The sequence below is a fragment of the Chinchilla lanigera genome, unplaced genomic scaffold, assembly GCF_000276665.1.
Source record: "Chinchilla lanigera isolate Chin_1 unplaced genomic scaffold, ChiLan1.0 scaffold00066, whole genome shotgun sequence".
Lineage (NCBI taxonomy): Eukaryota > Metazoa > Chordata > Mammalia > Rodentia > Chinchillidae > Chinchilla > Chinchilla lanigera.
The window spans coordinates 12690859-12713634 of NW_004955467.1; the positions used below are offsets into that span (position 1 = coordinate 12690859).

A 22776-nucleotide genomic window follows, 5' to 3' on the forward strand; every position below is an offset into this window, starting at 1 on the left:
AGACAAAAGAGGAAGGAGATTATCAATAGTTGTACTATACTTTGGTATCTTCAAAGCCATTTGTATTTCTTTATCTGAGAAGTGTATATTCATCTCAGCTGCCCATTTTTGGATTGGGTCTTTGAATTTGGAGGGACTGCTGATATTTTTTAATTCTTTATATGTTGTAGATAGAAGACCTTTGTCCGAGGGACAGTCAGCTAAAATTTTTTCCCAATTTGTGGGGTGTTTTCTTTTTTTGTTTTTACTCTGCTGGTGATTTCTTTAGATGTGCAGAAACTTCTCAGTAGGATGAGATCCCAGTTGTTGATTCTTTGAAGTATTTCACGCATGGTTTGGTTTTTGTTCAAAAATAAATATATAAAATAACCTGTGTATATGATTGGCAAGTTGCATGTGATTACTTTTAAGGCAGTGGAAGTATTATTTTTAATAAGTTTATTTGGAAGTTATTTTGACTCTTATCAGAATTGAGCAAAATAATATCATAATGGCCAGGCATGGTGGTGCATGCCTATAATCCCAGCGTTTGGGAGGCCGAGGCAGTGGGATTCCTGTGAGTTCAAGGCCAACCTGGGCTACATAGTGAGTTGGACACCAGCCTAGGCTACATAGCCAGACTCTGTCTCAAAACAAAATGAAATGAAAACAAAACCAAAAAGTAATATCATAATGAAATTGTAGTACTTTTAAAATATGGGAGCCCAGCTATAATTAATCATAGCCACATGGCTTAACCTCACACTTTGTACCATAGCAAGCCAGTACACAGATTATTGCTTTCATTTGTTCACTTAGGAATATATTTGTCTTAATAATATTTGCATCGTTAATGTTCTCTTGTAGATGTGAGAAGGGCGTTATGTCTCTGGTGAATGTTAGGAACTGCATCCGCTTCTATCAGACTGCAGAGGAACTGAATGCCAGCACACTCATGAACTACTGTGCGGAAATTATTGCAAGTCACTGGGTGAGTGAAACATTGAGAGGAGTGGATGAAGCCTTCTCACGGGCAGTTGGAAGACCCAGGCGTGAGATGTGCTTTTGTGGGCAGTCACCTCTCTGGTACCTCGCTTTCTCTTGTTACAGGGCTGAAGAATAAGTAGTTGGGTTAGATGATCTGTGAGACATTTTTCAGTTCTGGAAGTCTGGTGGTTCTGTGGTTTCAGAGTGGCTGGACAGAAGGTAGTTCTGGTTCAGAAACAGGATTGGAAGGAAGGGTCACCTGCCTTCCTCTTTCTATGGATACTGCAACCAAGCTGCAGAAGTAAGATGCTGCTGTGTGCCAAGCAAGCCTGGGTACTCAGCAGTGTCATTTCACAGTGTCTTTTTTTGGGCAGGGAGGGGGGTTGGTTTTTTGAGACAGAGTCTCGCTTTAAAGTTCAGGCTGGGTTTGAACTCACTATGTAGCCTGGGCTGGCCTCAAACTCATAGCAATCCTACTGCCTCAGCCTCCCAAGTGCTGCAATTACAGGTGTGCACCACCACACCCAGCTTGTAGTGTGTTGCTATCTTTTTCAGGTGGAGACATAATTAAACTTAGATTTGCCTTTCTTATCAAGCTTTTATTAAACAAATCAATTTTATATTTCTTCGTTGTGTTGTTTTACATTTTTTAAAAATCAGGGCTATTTTTATTTTTATTTATTTATTTTTTTGAGACGTCTCGTTATGTAGTTCAGGCTGGCCTTGAACTCACTATATAGCCTAGGCAGGCATCAAACTTGAGCACTCCTCCTGCCTCAGCCTGGGATTATAGGTGTTCCCCACCACACCTGGCCAGGGCAGTTCAGGCTGGCCTTGAGCTCACTTTGTAGCCCAGGAGGGTCTCAAATTTGCAACAGTCCTCCTACCTCAGCCTCCCAAGTGCTGGGATTACAGGCGTGCACCATCACGCCTGGCTGCTATATTAGTTTCTGTGAATTGTTTGGTATCCAGCAATATTGAGGAAAGAATCTTAGTGTTTCAGAAAAGATATCTAAAAGAACTGACCTTTAAAGAATTGAAATAGGACCTGGGCCTGGTAGCACTCACCTGTAATCCTAAGCAATGATGAAGCTGAGGCAGGAGGATTTCGAGTTGGCCATCAGCCTAGGCAACATAGTGAGTTTAAGGCCAGCCTGAACTACATAGGGAGATACTGTCTCAAAAAACTTTAAAAAAGGGGAAGAGAATCAAAACAGAAGTGATGACTTGTCTCTGTTGGTAGGTAGAAATAAAGAGATCAGTAGGAGAGACAGCTGTACTCAACAGAGTTGTTTGTGGAAGTTCTGATTAATTTTGTAATTGCCATCTTGGCAGGCTTCAGGAGGGCTCTCACATAGCTTGCCTCTTACTGAAGCTTGTTACTGAAGTCAGTGGTGCTCATACTGTCCTGCCTTACTGAGAGGCACGGTGGTGCTGTCATAGAGCGCAGACACTGGAGATAGGCCTTTTGGTTCCAGATCCTAACTCAGCTATTCAGTCGTGTCTGAACTTCGGCAAGTTATTTAGCCTCTGTGTGTTTCACTGTGTTCTGTAAAATGGGGATGACAGTAGGACCTGCTCCGTAAGGGTTTTGTGAGGATTGACTTACTTGAGAAATGGTAAGCTTTTAAAGTAGTACCTGACATTCATATGCTTAAGGCAGAATGAGTTGTTGTTATTGTTAATACTTTGTTTTGCTTTTCACTGTGTTTTTAATCACTAGGATGATTTACGAAAGGAGGACTTTAGTAGCATGAGTGCTCAGTTGTTATACAAAATGATCAAATCCAAGACAGAATACCCATTACATAAAGCTATCAAAGTGGAAAGAGAAGATGTGGTCTTCCTTTATCTGATTGAAATGGATTCACAGGTACTTGTCCATTTTTTTCTTTGTCCAACACTGAAGGCTTGAGTTTTTCTCTACGATGCTGTTGACTCTTTCTGAGCCATGACTAGCACAATCTTTAATGGGTATATTTCTATTAATACCTTGAAGCCTGAGGAAATCTGGGCTTCTATTCTGCTGCTTAGGATCCTTCCAGTCTTGCCCAGTTCAAAAGCCACATCCACATTTTAAATAGTTGCTTTAGCAGGACCTGACTTCCAGGGTCAAGGTGAGAGAAATGAAAGCAGGTTGCATTTGCTGCTCATTGTTGATTTAAAACCCTATCTTTGCAGCTCCCAGGGAAGCTGAACGAAGTGGATCAAAACGGAGATCTTGCCTTAGATCTAGCACTTTCACGCCGACTAGAGAGTATTGCCACCACACTGGTTAGTCACAAAGCGGATGTAGACATGGTAGACAAGAATGGCTGGAGCTTGTTACATAAAGGAATACAAAGAGGTAGGAAGAAACATATGTCTTTTTTTTGCAGGCAAGTTTTTATCTGTGTGGTTTTGAAGGCTCTCTTTCTCAGTTCCAGAAATTCCCAAAGGCATCTTGAGTCTATCCTTGAGGATGTGTGACTTAAAGTCTGTGGTCACTGGGTCAGAGGAGGGATGGAAGACCTATTGCCTGTGCTGTATTTGTTTGGCTGTTCCTAGTGCCAACAGGGCCTGAGGAAAAAAGGTAGAAGGATGGCTTTGAGAAGAAGTACCTTTTACACACAAGCAGTTTATACATTTACTTGTGCATTAATTATCACTTTTCTAAGAATTGTGCTAGGAAGACCTAACTTTTTTATCCTAGCATGGATGTGTAAGGAAAGTGTCAAAACCATGCAAGTTTAAGTGTATTCTTGGAATCAGAGTTTTCCCTTTCACAGGCTAGACTTCTGACATGACAGAGTGATAGTTTTGTTTGGATGAATTTTTTGGCTGTTCTGGAGACCCCCAGAACTGGTGAATGTTAGTCAAGCACTCTTCCTACTATAGAGTTGCATCCTTAGCCCTGAATTAACTTTTCAATTTGGAAAAATAAAGGACCAGTTCTTTGTTTTGTTTTTCCCACGGCCTTATTAATTCATACATCTCAAATGGATCTTGTTTAATTTTGCTCTGCTGTGGTGTTATTTTTTTTTTCTCCATTTTTTTGAGACAGGATCTCAAGTTGTGGTGTGGGCTGGCCTTGAACTCACTAGGTAGCCAAGGCTGGCCTTGACCTTTTCCGCCAGCCTCCTGAGCACTGGGATTATAGGCTTGCGACACCAGGCCCAACTACCATTGTTGTGTTCATTTTTGACAGAATGAGAATGGAGAGGCAGAATTCTTAAATGGAGGGCTGGGGATATAGCTCAGTGGCACAGTGCCAGCCTGGCAAGCGTAAGGTCTTGAGTTTGATTCTGATACAAAAAAAAAAAAAGCTTGTATGGAGGAAAAGCTTTCAAAAGTGTGAAAGTCTTCATTTTGAGAGGGATAGTTGGCTTGAAACATTTTGCCATGGCCACTTTACTTGTGGACAGCAAAACCAGAATATACTGGTTCACCACGTTTTTAATATAAATACTCTTCTAAAGGTCATCTGTTGAAAAATATTAGCTTAAGCCAGGTGTGGTGGTGCACACCTATAATCCTAGCACTCAGGAGGCTGAGGCAGGAGGATTGCGTGAGTTCGAGGCCAGCCTGGGCTACAAAGTGAGTTCAAGACCAGCTTGAACTGCATAGCGAAACCCTGTGTCAAAAAGAAAAAAAAGTATTGCAGTTTTTGGCTGCTGGAAAGGAAAATTTTGCTCATTATTGGGTAGGAAATCCTTAGAGCATGTCAGCATCAAGAACACATGCCATTTTCCCAAGCAGCACTCTGCACTTCGCAGTCACTGGGTGCTGAGCACAGGGTGTGTGTTCTGTGGGGAAAGTTGCTACCACACAGGGAATTGTTCTTTCCCATACTGTGCAGTGGCTGAGATGTTTATTTTGGAAACAAACATACTTGTTAACTGGAAGAAACAGTTTGAGAATTATGTCCCTTTGCTCTCAGGGAGTTAAATTGTTGTGTTTGATGAAATTGTTTATTAAATATTTTGGTGATTGCTTAGTTACCGGAATTGCCAAGAATTGGCCATACATTTTTGATACTTACTTTCAAATGATTTAGTCTTTCACTCTGAATTTATGAATTGTCTACATCATGTGGGTTACAGTATGGACAAAATAAACTTGATTGTTGGTAATTTTGGAGAGAGTGGCAGGGTGAAGTAGACAGACCACTGGCTTTGCAGAGTGGACATGGCAGAGTTTGAGTTCTGGCTCACACATTTCCTGTGGAGACCGTCATTTGAGTACCTGAGTCTTCTTTTCCTCATCTGTAGAGTGGTAATGATTCCTATGTTACTGAGTTGTGAGGCGGGTAGGAAACAGTGTTAGTATTGCAGCTCTGGCTGCTGACAGTTGACTGGTGAAGGCAGCTTGCTGGCTTTTGTTTTGCCCTTGCCTGGCTTTTATTATTTGCCCAAATCAGATCCAATTCCTGTAAGAATGTTTTTATTTTTTCTCCTTCAGCTTGTTGGCAGTCTGCTGACCTGCTGAAATGATTAAATTGAATAATACACTAAGTTGAACTATTAACCTTACTTTAAATTCATTGTGTTAGGAGTGAGGGAAGATCTTTAATATATAGTTCAGGGTATAAAGTCGACTCTGTAACCAAATAGTGATTATCCTACTAATTGAGCATACCAGTTTTCCAAAGGACACTGCATGCAGCCTGTATCTTTGAGTCCACGGGAGGCATGCTTATAGCCAAACAGTTGGCATCTCCTTTAATTAACCTAATCTGGGTAAGATGTAGCCTTGGCTTCATAAAAAGAAATGTAATTTTTCTACTTTTTGAAAAACTATAGTAACACCAGTCAGTGGGTGTCACTCTCTCACCCTTTCCTTTGGTCTCTTTGTTGTGGTTTTGTTTTTGTGGTACTGAGGGTTGAACCCAGGGCCCTGTGCCTGCTAAACAAGTGCTGTACCATTCAGCTGCATTTCCAGCCCGGGTGAGTTTGTTTAAATAGCACGCTGCTCTCCAATCACTTTTAGTAAATGTGAAAACAGTGCCATCTATTGGAAGAGCACGTTAACATTGTTCTTTTGGTGCTGGGCAAGCACTGAACCAGGTCTCTAACCTTTTTACAATTTTATTTTGAGACGGATCTCATTCAGTTGTCCACACTGGCCTCAAGCTTGTGATCCTGCCTTCGCCTCCTGAGAGGCTGGGATTATAGAAGTACACCTAGCTGGTTTGTGTTACTGAACAGTGAAGTTTTCTGGCTATGCTTTTCATAAAATTTCTATCAGGAAGCTCCGTTAAAAGAAAAATTGTATGTGGATTTTAAAATTTTAAACTTGTAGCCCAGCATGGTGGTGCATGCCTGTAATCCCAGCACTCGGGAAGCTGAGGCAAGTGGATCGCCATGAGTTCAAGGCCTGCCTGAACTATATAGTGAGATTCTGTCTCAAAAAAAAAACTTTTTACTTCTTTGTGGGGATATTTTTGTGTGGAGAAATTACTATAGTAATGCCTCCTTTATCTGGCATTGTTGGTGAACAAAGTGATGAAGTATTAAGCACCAAACAGGTTTCGTTTTATTTTATTTATTTTTTATTTGTATTTTTTGGTGCCAAGGATTGAACCTGGAGCCTCGAGCATGATGCATATGCTCTGCTATGAGCTGTACCCCCAGTCCTAACTATCTTTAATGTAAATATTTCTAAAACGTTTTACACGTTTTCTTAGGCCAAAAATCTTTTAAGTGGTGCTTCTTTTATTTTCTGTTCCTTTTTTTTTGTTCTGTAATTTTGATGTTAGTTGTTTCTTTCCTCCAGCTTTTTACGCTCTGGACTGATTTGCTCTCATGTGTGACACCAACAGTTTTCAGTTTCTTTTTCATTTCTTCCCCTATTTTCCCTTCCCTCCATCTCTCTTTCTTCCCTCTCTCCTCTTCTTTTCTTCCTTCTCTTTTTAATTTTGAAAAAGGGTCTCACCAAGTTGCCAGTACTGGCCTCAAACTTGTGATCCTCCTGCTTCAACTTCCTAAACTGGAATTAAATGTGTGTACCACCATTCCAGTTTAACAATTTTCAGTTTCTAGTGATTTCCAAATAGCTTTTTTGTGTGAGCTATCTATAAATATATGAGTAAGAAAACTGTACATTTAGATCTTACTAATGGAGTAAATCTGATTAAAATCTGTTTCTTAAGAAGGCTTACAATATGAAATGTTTATTATACCTTCTGTCCTAAGCCAGCCATTTATAGGTTTTTTCCTGGACCTGTACCCTTATTTCTGTGTGCAGCATTACCCACTTGGCTTTTCTGTATGTGTGGTGTACTGTATACACATTTTTTCATTTAAAAATGGGAGTAGAAAAATAAAAATACTTCAGGAGAAAGGGCTGGTAAGAGATGTCTTAAATTGTCTGATAGCATAAGTTGATTGGAATTAGAGCCATTTTGTTCAAGTGGAACACAGTACCCCTGACCAGTTAATCCATTTGCTTCCCAAACACCTCCCCTGGGCCTGTAGAAGACACGAGTGGGTACACAGTATGCACACAGACATAGGTTCCCGTCTGTCTCATCTGTCTCCTTTCTGCATGGGAGCTAATTGTTGTCACTTGGACGCTGCTGAGAGCAGTAACGGAAGTGGAATGGCGCAGAACATTTGTCACTAGAAGCTTTCTCGGTTCATGATCTTTGATGCTTTGTTATTCTCTTATATTCTTACAATACATCACTTTATATATAGCTAGTGTTTTTTATATTTTAAGCTACAAAGTAGAAATAAAGCCAAGGAAGGTTGGATTTTAATCTTAGAGGAAATTTAATTAATTAATCTTTATTATCCTCAAAGCTAACTTGACAAGTATACTTTACCTGGTTTTACACAAGTATTTTTAATTCTTTTTTAAAATTTTTTTATTTTAAAGATTAAAAAAACTAACAAAACAACAATGCAGACAAAATCAAAACAATACAAAAACAACAGAAATGATATATTACCTCAAAACAAAATGATAGGAATTTATAATGGTTGCTACCAACAAAATTGCTCAGTCCACCAGATGTAAGAATGTAAGATTGAGGGGCTGGGGATCTAGCTCAGCGGCAAAAGCGCCTGCCTGGCAAGTGCAAGGTCGTGAGTTTGGTTCCCGGTACCGGAGAAAAACCAAAAAAAAGAATGTAAGATTGATCAAACAATCAAAGATAGTAACAAGTAATAGAAAAAGCAACATTGGAAATAATGCAGAGCTTCACCATACAAGATGGTAGGAGTTAACAGTGGTTCTTCTACTGCACATTGTTGTTTTCAGATCAGTCGTTCTGATTACCAGATTCAAGCGTGCAAAATTGGTCAAGAAAAAAGAAAATTTTAGGCACTAACTGTTCCTTTCAATAAACCACAGACACCAGCAGTACACATATCCCAGCTATCCTTGTATATACATATACATTTTGTTTTTCATTTTAGAGAGAGAAGAAAAAAAAGCAAAATAACAAAAACAAATACATAAAACAGCATAGAGAAAAATGAAAATGATGCAGAATTTCAAAACAAGGTGATAGGATATTAACAATGGTTATTATATAATGTTATCTTCAAAATGGTCGTATATATAACCAGATACAGGCATGTAAGATTGATCAAATAATTACACTTTAACAGTTCCTTTCAGTAAACCAACAGATATTAGTAGTACAGTTATCCTAGCTATCCTGTGTACACATACACATATTTTTTCTTTTCCTTCTTTCTCTCTCCTTTCTCCTCCTTCATCCTAGTTGCTCCCTCCTATAAGTATTTTTAATTCTAAATTGCCACTCATTGCTTAATTCTGAACTCAACCATCTGTTTGTGGGACCAATCTAGAGTCATCTTTTCTTTAATGTATTTTCACAGTTGTATACTTTTCATATCCTTACATAACATAATTCTTGTTCTTTTATCAACATTTGAAAGTAGTTTTTTTCACCTTACAGAGAAATAGTCAAAGATGGTAAATTAAATTATTAAATGATTTTATGTAAGTTATTGAGTCTTAATTTGAAATTTTCAGGTAGTCATACATAGATTCTTACACCTAAATACTCTAAGTATTAAGGTGAAGGAAGGGATTCACAGAGAATCCCTTGTTCTCCTGTGATCAAGAAATGGGAAAGAGAGAGAGAGAGCGAGGGAGGGAGTGAGTGAGGGAGAGAGAAACTGTGATGGGGAGAATCTTGGAAGCCCTTTTTGAGATGACTGGAAGATGCCTCTGAAGTATAAGAGATCCCTCTCCCCCAGTACTAGGGATTGAAGCCAGGGAGTGATCTGCCCTTTTTATTTTGAGACAGGGTTTCATTAAGTTGTCCAGCCTGGCCTCCAACTTACAGTTCTTTTCCCTCAGCCTCCTGAGTAACTGGGATTACAGGCATGCACCACCATATCCAGCCTGGAAACCTCGTATTCATAAACAGTGAAGGGTTATTGAGGAGGCAGGACAGATGATCACCAGTAAAAAATTAGACAAAGAACTGTTTGAACTGGAGTTTGTACCTCCATGATATCAATGGTGAATTTCCACTTGTAGGTGCCCCAGGAAATTCCTTTAGACACACCTAGTTTTTCTTCTTTGTTTGTAGGTATCAGCTGCTTCCTTCTGAGGAAAGCCAGAATGGCTTGTCCTGACTGTTGTATTACTGTGTCTTGTTATTTCTTTTCAAGGAGATGTCTTTGCTTCTACTTTCCTTATTAAGAATGGGGCCCTTGTCAATGCTGCTACATTAGGTGCTCAGGAGACACCATTACACCTTGTGGCATTGTACAGTTCAAAGAAACACTCAGCAGAGATGATGTCTGAGATGGCACAGATTGCAGAGGCCCTTCTGCAGGCTGGTGCCAACCCCAACATGCAGGACAGCAAGGGCAGGTAAGTTGGGAACCAAGAGACTGTATACCTTTACCTTGAAGCTGAGAAGGGTATTTCATGGTGGCACACAGTTGCCGTATAGCATATTTGCATTAATTCATTCTGTTTGTTGAAGTCACAAACATGTATGTATCATGCAGATAAGTGTCATGGTTAAAACATTTCCATCCTGGCAAACTGAAGGTTTTGAATTTTAAGTCATCCATCATCTTCATGTTGGATGGAACCAGAGTGGTAATCTAGTCAGTTCTTTTAATGGGATCTTTGGCATTTCTGTGAGGTGTAATTGTGAAAAAATTCCCTATCTCAAACCCGGTTGTATCTTGCAAATACCCACACTTTAGACAGCTCTTTATCTACACAGCTTGCTACCTTGTTCTGTTGCACAGCCCTTTGCATATCTGACAATGTTTATGTTCCTTTTGTCCCTCTCAGGATTTAGTTGAGGTTCCATGTGATCTAGACTCTCAGAAAGGGCATCCTGTCTTTGGGAAAGCAGTGTGGGGGGCCCTAAAGGCCACTTGGGCTACCTGCATCCCCAGCCACGGATGGGATCACTTAGCATCATAGCTCCTCAGTGTTTTGTATCTTTAGAAATGCTCTCAGAAAGAAAGAAAAGAAGGCCGGCCAGTGTAATGCACGCCTGTAACCCCAGCAGTCCAGAAGGTGAGGCAGGAGCTCTAGTCCAGCCTGGGCTACATAGTGAGTTCAGGGCTAGTCTGGACTGTATAAAAAGACCCTGTCTCGAAAAAAAAAGATTTCTCATGTTCGGTTGTTAGGAACATCAATTTGATAAAGTACTGATGTAAGATGGATATTTGTGAACCTGTGTCATGTACTAATTACCTTATTCCCCCAAATAATTACATCTTCATTCCCCTGGTAGAGTCTTTGATTTTTCTTTTCTCCTTTGCTGCTGCTGTGGTAAATTCTGGCAGTCTGATCGTGAGGTAGATCCCAGCCTTGGCTCTGGCTGCAGTGGCATCTTCTTTAGAGCACTTGAGCTAAATAAAAGTGAGGAGGAGTTAACTGCTCCTTTAGTCCGTCTCACCCAATGGGGAAGGAAGAAAAAAATTTCTGTTCAGAATTGGTGTAGGCTAGGTGAGGGAAAGTATGCATGCCTATGGTAGGAAGCACTCCTGTGCCTGTGCCCATGTCGACGGTACTTTACACCTGTTCCTTTTATTGATTCTTGTCTTTTTTGGCAGTTAAACAAGTGGTAACAGATAAGCACGTCTGTTGTCTTAGTCACTTTCGTGGTAGCTGGGACGAAATACCCAGTATCCACAGCTGAAGGGAGGAGAGGTTTACGCTGCCTCATGTTTCGGTCCCTGGCTGGCTGGCTCTAAGGCAGGATGGCAGGCAGAGCGGCATGGGGGTGGTGGGGGGAGCTGTTCACGGCTGGGAGGCCAGGAAGCAGAGTGCGAAGGGAGGGGCTGAAAAGGAAGACAGACCCTTCTGGGTCACGCCCCAGTGACCTGCCTCTTTGGACGAGACCCCAGCTCCCAACTACAAGCCAGCTGTACCCCGTAATCCAGTCACCTCCCAGAAGCCCTGCCTCTAGCCCATGAGGCTTTGAGAGGACATCTAGATATAAACCATAATATCTGTTCTCCTGTTTTGATTCTTGGTCATGGTTTTGGAGAAGTGTTGGTTGTACAAATGTGGAGTTTCTTGTGGGTGGTGATTTTACCTAGGATTCTTTCCATCTCCTGCTGTGAGTAATCTGAATTGATGCCTTTTCTTTTTACCCCGCAGGACACCTTTACACTTGTCCATTGTGGCCAGGAACGAGTATGTGTTTAATCAGCTGCTGCAGTGTAAACAGTACGTAGGGCGACATGGAGAATGAAAAAGCACTTGTAAGGGTGGGATTGTGAGTGAAAAATTCCTTTAAAACATCTTTTAGTGTTATAAATCTTAATAAGTAAAAGTAAAATAAAAATTCAAAACGTGTAGAGAGAAAAAGGGAGGCTGTTAGCAGTCCAGTGTTGGAAGATTATCTTTGCTGTTCACGTTGCTCCCTTATTTCAGACTGGATTTAGAACTGAAAGACCATGAGGGCAGCACAGCTCTGTGGCTTGCAGTGCAGTACATCACGGTGACTTCGGACCATTCTGTGAACCCATTTGAGGACCTCCCTGTGGTAAACGGGACTTCATTTGATGAGAACAGCTTCGCAGCCAGACTCATCCAGTGTGGCAGCAACACTGATGCACCCGATACAATGACAGGTAAAGCACAGTGGACCCCCGAGAGATATGCTGAGCCAAGGGAGGGGTTCTGTGAGGTATTGTGTAAATATTTTTTTTTTTGAGACAGTCTCACTTTGTATTTCAGGTGGCCTTGAACTGACAGGGTAGCCCAGGCTGATCTTGAACTTGGCAAACACTTATTTGTTTACTGGTACTGGGGATTGAACCCAGGGCCTTGTCCTTGTTGGGCAAGCACTCTACACTGAACTACATCCCCAGATGAAACTTATTTTGTACTTAATCTTAAATATAGTAAAAGCTCAGGTTGTAATTTTTTTTAATCCTATGCTTCAAACAACTTAGCCAGACACATATTTTAAACTGAAATATTTGTTTGTTTGGTATGGCAAATTGAACTCACAGCCTCTCACTTACCAGGCAGGCGCTGTGCTGCTGAGCTATATCCATCCCCGGCCCTACTTGTTTATTTATTGAGGTGCATTTGGGCACTTTTTAGACTCAGAACTTATTGTGCCCTCTTAAAAATTATAGTTCAAGGTAGGGAGGCAAAAGCATTGCAGGTTGGAGCACAACCTGGGTAGCGTAGAGACAGTGAAACCCTATCTTTTTCCATAAGAGGAAAAAAAAAGCTTAAGCTGGGTGATGGGAGTGACATACGCCTGTAATTTCAGCGCTTGGGAGGCGGAGGCAAGTGAGTGTGAGGCATGGTGAGTTTGAAGCCAGCTTGGACTACATAGTGAGAGCCTGTTTCAAAATAAATAAGTAAAACTCATGGCTCACTTTGTGCTTTATACAGATCGCTTCTCCGTGCATGATTTTAAAACATGCCTTGCCTTAGTCACTTGGAAAATATTGGTTCATGGAGTTAGGCAGATCTCCCAAATGTTCACACGTTTTAGAATTACATTTGTATCACCACTGATCTCATCAGAAGAGACTTTCTGTATTGAGAAAATATCAAACTGAGGGTTGCAGAGAAAAGTTTGCCAAAATTTGCATTTTCATTTGAATGCTCATATTTTATCATTGGGTATAAAACTTGTTAATTTTTTTATATGACAGGCTCCTTTTGTTCATTTTCAAGGAAATATCTTCAAAATATTCATGTTTGAATAATAATGTTACATTAATTGGTCACTCTTTTGAGTGAAAATACTGCTCTATGAGGAAAGCTGCTATTTCAGCTTCCTACTTAATGGCATAAAGTACTTTTCTTCCAGCAACATTGTGTGTTGGTACAGTGTAGCAAAACCTTCCTGCATACTTCTTACCTTGTCACACAGAATTTTTTCAGAGACATGCACTCAGTGTTGAGATTTAATAAAATCAGAAATTTTTACGGATTTATCAAGGACCACCATGAATGAAACTGGCTTTTTTCCCCCCCTAATCTACCAGTCCACTTCCTTACCATTCTGTTCATTCGTGTTAAGGCTCTACAGTTTGACCCACTGTTGCTTTTGCACTGTCGGCAGACATGCCAGCACAGTAAGGAGAAGCAAGTAGGGAAGTAGTTTTGACCTCATGGACCCCTCGAGTGATTCTCAGGAATCCACAGGCCACACATACACTCCTTGAGAACCATTATTTTAATGTATATCTTTGATCTGGCTGAATAGGAATATTTTAAGAAGAGTGAGTTCTATGTATTTGATCATTTAGTATTATTAGCAATGTATAAAGCGTGAGTAGGTGTTACTGACAGAGAATTGACCTGCACTCACCCCAAAAAAGATGGCTAGTGATGTTTTTTGCTAAAGAAGTTCATAATTACCTTTTTTTTTTGGTTTTTTTGAGACAGAGTCTCACTATGCAGTTAAAGCTGGCCTTGAGCTCACTTTGTAGCCCAGGCTGGCCTCGAACTTGCAGCGATCTTCCTGCCTCAGCCTCCCAAGTGCTGGGATTACAGGTGTGCACCACCAAGCCCAACCCTAATAGTTAACTTTAAATAAAGATTAAGGGGCTGGAGGGTACAAATAAAGGTTAAGGTGGTAGCCAGTTGGAAACCAAGCGATTCAATCTCCAGTAGTACCAAAAAACTACGTCATGAAATCCCCACTCTAAATGTCCTAAAAGCTAAAGGCAGTAATACCACAGAACAGGGACTACAGGGAAAACTAACTGTAAATGTTTCATACTGATGAGCTCCAAAAATGCAATTGTTAACTAAGCTTTAATCTACAAATGTATATTGATTATTGGCCATAATTGTACTGATTTCTAATTTAATCACATATCAGAGTATGACATGTAAAATTGGTTCTTTGATACTGAAAACATAAACTCATGGTCTTATGCGTGCTACACAACCACCGAGCTGTACCTCTAACTCCTGATCTATCAATTTCTAAAACATATATTGAATTTTTCCCTCCTAATTCTGTCATTTTTTACATTACCTTAATTTTTAATTGTTAAATACATACAGATTCAAAATTATTTTTTCCTGTTGATTTGTGCCATTTCTCATTTTATCTGTAATAACCTTTGTTCATTGGTTTTTCAGCAGTTTGATAATATTTTAGTAGTCACAAGTTAACTTTTTTTCTGTAAAGAGGTATATAATTTAAGACTTGGGTGCACAGAATGACTGTAGAAGTGAAAATGGGACTCTTGGGAATTAGTTCAAATGACTTATCATCAACTAGAGGTAGACTCACTTTCTCAGAGGAAAAATTAAAAATGACATGAAAGCTGGGTGTGGTGGCGCATGCTTGTAATCCCAACCTCAGAAGGCTGAGGCAGGAGGATTGTTGTGAGTTTGAGGCCAGCCGCGGCTGCATAGTGAGCTCAAGACCAGCCTGAACTGCATAGCGAGACCCTGTCTCAAAAAAAAAAAATGACATGAGGACAGTAGTCCTTTGTCCCATTTTTTTCACTTATTTTTAGTCCTGGTATTTAACTTATTTTGATTTCCAAATATTATAGCTATAAAACATAAGATTTTATGCTCATTTTTGGAAGTGGATTTTAAAAGACTGAGAAACACTATTCTAGATTTAAAACTATGTCTAGGGAAACTTCTTTCTAAGATCTTTATTTATAAAAAGGTGAAAACGCTAAGCAAAATATTTGTAGGCTAAGAGCAAGCATGTTTAAGGGCCTAAAAATAACACAAAAGTATTTAAGAGGCATTTTATGATACAACTTCAGCATATAATGTGTTCTGAAATAGTAATCTAGCCCAGTGGTTCTCACCTCCAGTCCCACCTTGCTCCAGACATTTGGCAACATCGGTCGACATTTTTGTTGGCCACAAGTTCAGCAGCCCTGCTGGCATTTAGTGGGTAGAATCCAGGGATATTTCTAAACATTGTACAATGTGCAACACACGACCCCACAATAAAGAATTATCCTACCCAAAATGTCACTTCCACCACTGTTGAGAAACCTTGCTCTAACCAAACCTTAGCAACCTAACCAAACCCAAGACATAACTTCCCTGGGGCCCTAGGTGGGGGCCCGTTGGAAACGCAGGGAAGAATCGATAGTCCAGCTTATGGCTTTCCCTAGTGTCAGGTGCACATATAGATGGTGCCTGTTGATACCTAGTCTTGGGTGTGGGCTGACCAGGGATAAGGTGGTGGGGAGGGCAGGGTGTTGCGCACTGTGGAATTTGGCCTCGTTTCTATGCAAATAGAAGAATGTCTATCCACATTTTCTTGTAGGAAATTGTTTACTACAGCGGGCAGCTGGAGCAGGAAATGAGGCAGCAGCTCTTTTCCTGGCAACCAATGGTGCCCATGTCAACCACAAAAACAAGTGGGTAAGTGTGACAAAGCAGTTCAGAGAAGTTTTTTTGTCCTGTGGAAGAAATAGTGGTGAATATTGAGGAAAAATGGAATAGAGTCCTTTTCATTTTCTTTTCTTTTTTCTTTTTTTTAACAATTTTTGTGAACATAATACATACGTACACACATATGGTTTAAAACCCAGAGTAAAGCCAGCAATGATGACACATATCTGTAATCCCAGCAGTCAGGAGGCTGGGACGGGAAGATAACCGTCACTACAAGGCCAGCCTAAACTGTATAGTGAGACTCTTAGTTCAAAACAAAACGAAACAACAGAGTAAAATAGAGTCTATAAATTCTTTGATATATTCTCAAGTATTGGTTGATTCATCAAATATTTCTGAAGTAATAGTTGTATATATCAAGCCCTGAACTAAATACTCTGGGCTTTATAATCTAATAGAAATTAGCAGACCTACACAGAAAGCTACCAGAATAGCATCTTGGCCTTTGGTTTCTCTGTGTGGCTGCTCATTCAGTCCATGTCGCAAACTAACAAGGCAGACTGCACAGTAGGGATGTCCTCGCCTTATCCATGATTGCACTTTCAGCAATTTGAATTACTGAAAACTATAATCTGAAAATGTTAAATGGAAAATTCCAGAAATAATTCATAAGGTTTAAATGGTTCCTCATTCTGAGTAGCATGATGAAATCTCATGCCATCTTGCCCAGAAGGTAAATCATCCCTTTGTCCAGCATATCCATGCTGTGCATGCCACCGACGCCCTAGCTACTTAGTAGTTGTCGCACTTATCAGATGTCACAGTGTCATGTACCCACGTTGAACTAATCTTTTTTTGGTACCAGGAATCGAACTTAGGACCTTGCCCTTGCCAGGCAGTGCTGTGCCACTGAACTATAATCCCAGCTTCAACTAACTTTTATGTGATAACCTAATACAATATCACAGTGCCTTTATCTTGTACCTCACTTCATCTCTTCACGTAGGCATTGTATCATTTCACATAATCCCAAGAAACATGAGAACAGAACAAAAGTGATTTTGAGAGACCACATTCATATAGCTTTATATAGTATATTATTACAATTGTTCTTTATTGTTATTTTAATACCCTCTCCCTAATTTATAAATTAAACTTTGCCATAAGTACGTGCATGTGGAAAAAAGCACGATATATAGGGGCTGGGGATTTAGCTCAGCGGCAAAGTGCCTGCCTGGCAAGCGCAAGGTCATGAGTTTGGTTCCCGGTACCGGAGAAAAACCAAAAAAAAAAAAAAAACAACAAAAAAGCACGATATGAATAGGGTATACATGCCTTCAGTTATCCTTGGGGAGTGAGGGGGGTTGTCTTAGAACATATTAGGATCATTTTTAAAAATTATTTTATTTTTTATTTTGAGACTATAACAGGAAGCAGAAACACTGAAATGACACCCAGGATTTGGAGGCAGATTTATTTATATCAACAGGCACTGATCGGGATCATTCCCAGCTCAGTGGCATAAGCGCCTGCCTGGCAAGAGCAAGGTCCTGAGTTTGATTCCCAGTGCCCACAGGAAAAAAAAATCACTCTCTTATCTCTGGTGGTCTAGGGCTTATAGGATAAGCAAGCAAGCAGGGAGTACAGAGGCAGAATGGCTTGTCAACTGGGGATTGTTTTTTTTTTTTTTTTTTTTTGGTTTTTCTCCGGTACCGGGAACCGAACTCATGACCTTGCGCTTGCCAGGCATGCGCTTTGCCGCTGAGCTAAATCCCCAGCCCGGGATTGGTTTATACAGTGTGCATCACAGTGACTTAAGAGACAGGAGCAGCCGAATCTAGAACAGGAACAATTACCTGAGCAACTAACAAACTGAAGTGTACTGGCTGGGGGAGGCGGGGGGCGGGGCATTTTCTGCCATAAGACAGGCTCTTACTATGTAGTTTAGGCTGGCCTTGAGCTCACAGTGATCCTCCTGCCTCATCCTCCGCAGTGCTAGAATTATAGGCATGTACCACCACACCTGGCCACATTTATTTTATAACTATTTCAACTAGGAACTTTAATTCTAAGCAACATGTATTGTTGTATAACCAGGATTGAAGAGCTTTTTCTCACATTTATAATCCTTTAATTCAGGGTAAAAGATTGGAGCAGTTGAGAGGTTCATAAGTAATGAAGCTAGTATTGAGACCGAGACACTAGGATATGTACGTTGCACACTCAGCAGCGCTGGGCACGGCAGTACATAATAAACTTGGTTTCTGAGACAGACCAGAGATCTTGAGAACACAGAAGGAAGTCGTCCCTGTGCTTCCCTTCATCAGATGCACTAACCTGTCTGCACACACAGCCTAGACTCACGCTGAAATACTAGAATATCCGTGTACTCATCTGAGGCTGTTTGTTTTTCCTGGGTTATAACCCAGGGCCTTAGGCAAGCTCTTACTACTGAGCTACAATCCATCTTTTTTTTTTCCTTCAGTTCTAGGAATTGAATCCAGCACCATGCAGTGAGCCACATCCTTACCCCCTTTATTTTTATATGAGACAGGGTCTCGCTAAATTGCCTGGGCTGGTCTTAAACTTAAGTTCCTCCTGCCTTAGCCTCCTGAGTGGCTGGAATTCAAGGCGTGTATCATTGTGTCTGGCCTCTCCCCTTTTTGGACTCCGCCTTTTATCCTCTCCTTTTCAGTAACTTTGCTCTTCCTATTGTGTGTCTGTCTTTATCTTTCTTGCATCATTAATTTTGCCCACTTGCTGGGCATGGTGGCGCATGCCTGTAATCCCAGCACTCGGAAGGCTGAGGCAGGAGGATCGGTTGTGAGTTTGAGACGAGCCTGGGCTACAAAGTGAGCTCAAGACCAGCCTGAACTACATAGCGGACCCTGTCTCCAAAAAATAAATAAATAAATAAATAAATAATTTCGCCCACTCTCCCATTTCTAATAGTACAGAAACATGCTCTGTCAGCTAACTTTACAAAAGCCTTCCAGGAGCCCACATTATGTATGATTTCTTGACTCTTCTCTGATACCCTTCATAGCAAAACTAGATAAAACCTAAGGTATAGCGGTACTGGGGACATCTGACATTGAAGCAAGTGAGAGGCACACATGACAAAGACCTGGAATGCTGGTTTAAGATGTTTGGGCTTCATCCGATGGGAGAAGATCCCATAGCGGAGCAGCATGATCATTTTAGAGGTGTGAAAAGATGCCTGGGGAGGCTGGCATGGGGAGTGTGGCGTTGAGTCCAGACTGGAGCCGGTGGGAATCGTCTAGACAAGCAGTGACCTGTCTTGACCTCTCATGCTGGATTTAGCACTACATCAACAGGTTGCAGAGGAATTACAGAATTTGTCAACCGACCTGTCAGTTTACACCTTATAGAAACAAGGACAAGACAGGTATTAAAACTATTTTGGGGCCAGGGATTTAGCTTGGTGGTGCAGTGCCTGCCTGGCAAGCATGAGGCCCCGAGTTCGATTCCCAGTAACCCCCTAAAAAAGCAAAAAACAACAAAAAAAACCCCTTAAAATAAAAATTTAAAAAAAAGAACTGTTTGGTAGGGCCGGGCCAGAAGGAAGAACTGGAGTGGCGTAAATCCCACTGAGATTGCTGAGTTCTTTCTAAACATTCAGTGAGGATGTCTGGGTGACAGGCCTGGGTCTGCAGGTACTGGTGGAAACCGTGAGAGTCTGTAAGTGTATGCATTGAGAGTGTGTGGGAACAAAGGGCTGGACGGAGGAAGGAATGCTTGGGTCTTGCTGTTTCTCACAGAAAGCCCTGTAGAGTTCTGCTTCCGTGATGATACTTTGTGAGAGAAAGGTACAGAGCATTATGTTCAGCTTGTTCCCATTTGTTTAGGTGAAAAAAATTCCTATTTGTTGTTGGATACACGCATAAACATGAAGACACGTGTACATATGTACGTGTGTGTGTATGCGCGTGCTTGCAAGTGCTCTGCTAGTGGAGAGAAATGTGAAATTGGTAATCCTGGTTCCTTTAAGGCACTTTTATTATTGCCGGGGGCCAGGCATAACAGGAGACTTGCTTTCATTGTGTGGTCTAGGGTTTAGAAGTGGGGGAGGGGGCCCTTATTAGAGTTCAGAGTGTGATTGGTATGAGCAGGTGAAAGAAGTTGGATGCAGTGCTCAGTGACCTTTCTGAGTCTGCGGTGGGGTCTGGTGCAGCCTTGGCAGTTGGTCAAGTAGAGCTTTAAAAGGTTCAAGTCCTGCGCCTGCTCATGATCATCATTAACTCCCTCACTTGAGTAGACATGAGACAAAGCATCAGTCTGTGTGTAAACTGAAGCAAAGTGTGTTAGATGGTTGGGTACACAGACTGTCACTGTACACTTGTATAGGTATCTTTTAGTCGGTAGCATGAATAAATGTATCTGTGAGATATACAACTGACAAAAAAAGAAAAGAAAGTAAAAGGAAGGAAGGAAAAGAGGGAGGGAAGGAAAGCCGGGTATGGTAGCACATGTTATTAATCCCAGCACTGGAGAGGCTAAGGCAGGAGTATTGCCAGAAGTTCAGGGAGAGACTGGAATATATAGTGACTTAAAGGCCAGCATGCATTACATAGCAAGACTCTGTCTCAAAAAAGTATTAAAAAAAAAAAAAAAAGGAAAGGAGGAAGGGAGGGGGATGCTAGTGGAGAATGAGAAAAGTGATGGCCACACTGTTAACCCTACTCATCTCTGAGGCTGTGACTGAAGCTCTTGTGTTTTCTACAGTGTTTATTTTGAGACAGTTGGTAGTTATTATGTTATAATAACCACCATATATTATTTTTATAATTAGAAGACAGTAATTATGAGAGCAAAGTGAAGGGTGGGTAAGGAGATCATAGGAGATGGAGAGGATGGGAACCATTTTGGGCATTTGGAAGGTTCTTGGGAAGACACTGAAAAACTAAGGGTAAGAGCACAGGTGAAAGATGGTCAAAGTTACGAAAGCGAGTGTGGTATGGTGGTGCACAACTATAGTGCCAGCGCTCTGGGAGGCTGAGGCAGGAGGATCACAAGTTGAGGCCATTCTGGACTGCTTACACAACATAGTAAAACCCTTCTGAAAATTTAAAAAATGAAAAAGTGCTGAGGATGTATGTAATTCAGTGCAGAGCTCCTGGGTTTAATCTCCCCTACCACCACCACACGCGCGCATGCACACGCACCATGGAAATAGTGACAGGATGAGCCGATGGCTTACTGAGCCAAAGCATAATTGGTGACAGGATGAGCCCACGATGGCTGGCACTGGGGGCCTAACTTTGGTGTTGATGCCGTCTATCCCTTTATGAAGGGAACTCCTCGCCAAACTCCTAAGCTGTAGATGCTCAGATTTGGGCCATCTGTTTGCATTCAGGGAGAAACTCCATTGCATACAGCTTGTCGGCACGGCCTGGCCAACCTCACGGCAGAACTCCTGCAGCAAGGTGCCAACCCAAACCTGCAGACGAAGGAGGCTGTGCCTTTGTCAAAGGAAGCTGCCTCCCTGACCGGCTCCGTGGACAGTGTCTATCTGCAGACGCCGCTGCACATGGCAATTGCCTATAATCATCCGGATGTGGTGTCGGTCATTCTCGAGCAGAAAGGTAAGCGATGAGGAAATCTGCCATCAGCCTGACTTGTGGACAGCAGTTTAGGGTCATTGCAGAGGTGCTCTGTCTTCTGTGGGTGAGTTTCTTACCAAAAGCATTTATTCAGGTCAAACTGGGTAAGATGGCTCTTGACGACCACGTTTTCCTGTGTACATTCAGAGGATGGGGTCTGCTCGTGCCACCTGTCAGGTCAAGGTGTGAGAACCTATGACTTTCTTCTGTCTTGTTCAGGGTGTTTTCCAGGCCATTTTAGTGCAGGTGGAGCTAAGTTTTGCCTTGGTGTGAGCACTGTTTTTGAGAACTCTGCTGTGGCAGGTCTGTCACGAGCCAAGTCAGTCCTTCATTTGTCTCTGAGGTCCCTGGAGCTGACCCATGAGAGGGGAGCTCTTGGGAAAGGAGCATCCCCTGTAGCAGAGAAGGCCCACTTCCTTTAGAAAATCCTCCTGAGGGCTTTTTCTTGTCCTGAAGTTTGTTTTACCCTTGCCTCAGTTCTCAGAAGTCCAGCACTTTTTAGCATTGTGCTTCTGGACAGAAATAGGGTTTTAGGTAGAATGTGCATTTTTTTCTTGGTCCTTACAGGAGTGTTGTGTTTGTAGGAGTTGGAACATTGTCAGGGCATTCTTTCGGTCTTCTTTTTTAATAGTCACATATTAAAGGTATATTTCCATAGTGGAGTTGGGATTCCTTATGTGAAGAGTGTTTTAAATTTTTGATATTATTTATTGTTTTGAGACAAAGTCTTTTTTTTTTTTTTTTTTTTCCTTTTTTCGACAGGGTCTTGCTATGCAGTTCAGTTCAGGCTGGCCTTGAGGTTACTTTGTAGACCAGGCTGGTCTTGAACTTGCAAGGATCCTCCTGCCTCAGCCTCTCAACCAGACAAGGTCTTGCTATGTAGTTCAGGCTAGTCTTGGACTCAGAATGATCCTCCTGCATCAGCCTTCCAAGTGCTAGGATTACAGGCTTGTTGATTTTTTTTTTTTTTTTGCCCCCCATTGTTTTTTTGAGATAGGGTCTCACTATACAGTTCAGGCTGGCCTTGAGCTCACTTTGTAGCAATCCTCCTGCCTCAACTTTCTGAGTGCTGGAATTACAGGCGTGTGCCACCATGCCTGGCTACCCCCAATTCGTTTTAAATTTGCTTTTTTTTGTTTTGTTTTGTTTTTTGAGACAGAGTCTCACCAGGTAATTCAGGCTGACCTTGAACTATGTAGCCCATCCTGTAGCCCAAGCTGGCCTCGAACTCACAGCTGTCCTCCTCCAACGTCCTGAGTGCTGGGATTAAAGGTGTGCACTATCACACCTGGCTTAAATTTTTTAAAAAAAGTTTATTTCCCTTATAAACTTTGCTCCAAGGTATTAGATTTCTGGGGTTCTATTCTCCACACAAAGATTTACCTGTTTTCTT

At 41.4% G+C, this 22776-nt stretch overlaps 1 protein-coding gene across 1 annotated transcript in view; it reads left to right on the forward strand.

The window, feature by feature from the left end:
* Ankfy1 (ankyrin repeat and FYVE domain containing 1) overlaps nucleotides 1-22776 on the forward strand; it is a gene marked incomplete in the record, with an annotated part of 90477 nt that overhangs the window by 46789 nt on the left and 20912 nt on the right. Inside the window, 8 exon segments of the mRNA XM_013522066.1 lie at nucleotides 847-970; nucleotides 2690-2839; nucleotides 3148-3313; nucleotides 9600-9804; nucleotides 11563-11631; nucleotides 11839-12038; nucleotides 15689-15786; nucleotides 21137-21365. Coding sequence (XP_013377520.1) covers nucleotides 847-970; nucleotides 2690-2839; nucleotides 3148-3313; nucleotides 9600-9804; nucleotides 11563-11631; nucleotides 11839-12038; nucleotides 15689-15786; nucleotides 21137-21365 — 1241 coding nt within the window.